This window comes from Aureococcus anophagefferens, assembly GCF_000186865.1.
Source record: "Aureococcus anophagefferens unplaced genomic scaffold AURANscaffold_326, whole genome shotgun sequence".
In the NCBI taxonomy this organism is placed as follows: Eukaryota; class Pelagophyceae; order Pelagomonadales; family Pelagomonadaceae; genus Aureococcus; species Aureococcus anophagefferens.
The window spans coordinates 5,713-7,239 of NW_008705854.1; the positions used below are offsets into that span (position 1 = coordinate 5,713).

The following is a 1,527-nucleotide window of genomic DNA, read 5'->3' on the forward strand; positions in this document are numbered from 1 at the left end:
CCGTGCCGCTCTTCTTCCGCGTGGAGTCGGTCCACGTCGCCGTCCACGAGGCCGAGGCCGAGCCCGAGCTCGGCAACCTCGGGCCGAAGCGCCTCGCCCAGGTCGGCTCGCACCACCGCCTCCGCCACGGCGCCGGCGACGACGGCGACGAGTGGCTCCACTCGAGCGACTACTAAGATTGTGCTTTTTTAAGGGAGAGTCCAGTGGAGACTCCTCCTGGACCAGGTGGTTGCACTTCACCTTTCAGGTGATGTGCACAACTTTGCAATCGGCCAAGGTCTCCGAGTCGGCCCAGGCCTGCGCCTCCGCCGCGCGCATCAGCATCGCAGAGCTGCACCGCTGCAGCCGCGCGCCGCAACCAATGAGCGCGCAACTGTCGCGCGTGCTGCGGCGCGTCGGCGTCGGCCAGCTCACGGCGACGTCCGACCACGCGTCGAACCTCGCGGCGGCGTCGCAGCTGTGCCGGCAAGCCAAGAGCGCCGGCGCCTGCCTGCTCTGCCTGCCCGAGGCCTTCTCCTTCATCGGCGCGGCGGCCGCCGAGACCGTCGCCCAGGCGGAGCCGCTCGACGGCCCGCGGCTCGGAGCGTACCGCGCGCTCGCGCGCGAGCACGGCCTCTGGCTGAGTCTCGGGGGCTTCCACGAGGCCGGCGCGCCCGGCGGCCGCGTCTTCAACACGCACGTCGTGCTCGACGCCGCCGGCGCGACGCGCGCCGAGTACCGCAAGATCCACCTCTTCGACGTCGACGTGCCCGACGGGCCAGTGTTGATGGAGTCGCGGTCGACGGCGCCGGGCGCCGCGGCGTGCGTCGTCGTCGACGCGAGCGACGAGCTGGGCTTCACCTTCGGCCTCACGACCTGCTACGACCTGCGCTTCCCGGAGCTCTACGTCGCGCTCGCGCGGTCGAGCGGCTGCCACGCGATCCTCGTGCCGAGCGCGTTCACGCGGCCGACGGGCGCCGCGCACTGGCACCTGCTGCTCCGCGCGCGCGCCGTCGAGAGCCAGGCCTACGTCCTCGCCGCGGCGCAGAGCGGGACGCACAACGAGAAGCGCGCGTCCTACGGCGCGCGGGCCGCGTCCGCGGACCTCGTCTCGTACGGCGCCGCGCGAGGTCGTTCGCCGTCGCAGGCCACGCGCTGGCCGTCGACCCCTGGGGCGAGGTCGTCGGCGACTGCGGGCCCGACGCGTCGCCCGCGCTCGTCACCGTCGACATCGACCTCGACAAGATCGCCAAGATCCGCGCGAAGATGCCCATCCAGGCCCACCGCCGCGGCGACGTCCTCGGGCTCCTCCAGGCCGACGCCGCGTGAGGGCGTGCGCTTCTTTCTAAACTTGCGATGCTCGGGCCTGTGATGCGCCTCCCCTACGGCGTTCCGACGGCCCGCTTGAACAAATTCTTGATGTTGCAGTGCACTCTGGAAAGTGAAAAAGCGCTGGGAGGGCACTTGCGACCGTCGATGCCAGCCATATAAAAACAAACGACGGCAGCATGAGTCGCCTCCTCATCATACTCCTCACGCTCTCTTCAG

At 70.5% G+C, this 1,527-nt stretch overlaps 1 protein-coding gene across 1 annotated transcript; it reads left to right on the forward strand.

Moving 5' to 3' along the window:
* Positions 1–361: 361 nt before the first annotated feature.
* NIT1;3 (hypothetical protein) lies at positions 362–1,308 on the forward strand (the record flags this gene model as incomplete). Its single annotated transcript, XM_009044447.1, has 2 exons — positions 362–1,074; positions 1,110–1,308. 2 exons carry the CDS (start codon positions 362–364, stop codon positions 1,306–1,308), a joined length of 912 nt encoding a protein of 303 aa, XP_009042695.1.
* Positions 1,309–1,527: the final 219 nt, after the last annotated feature.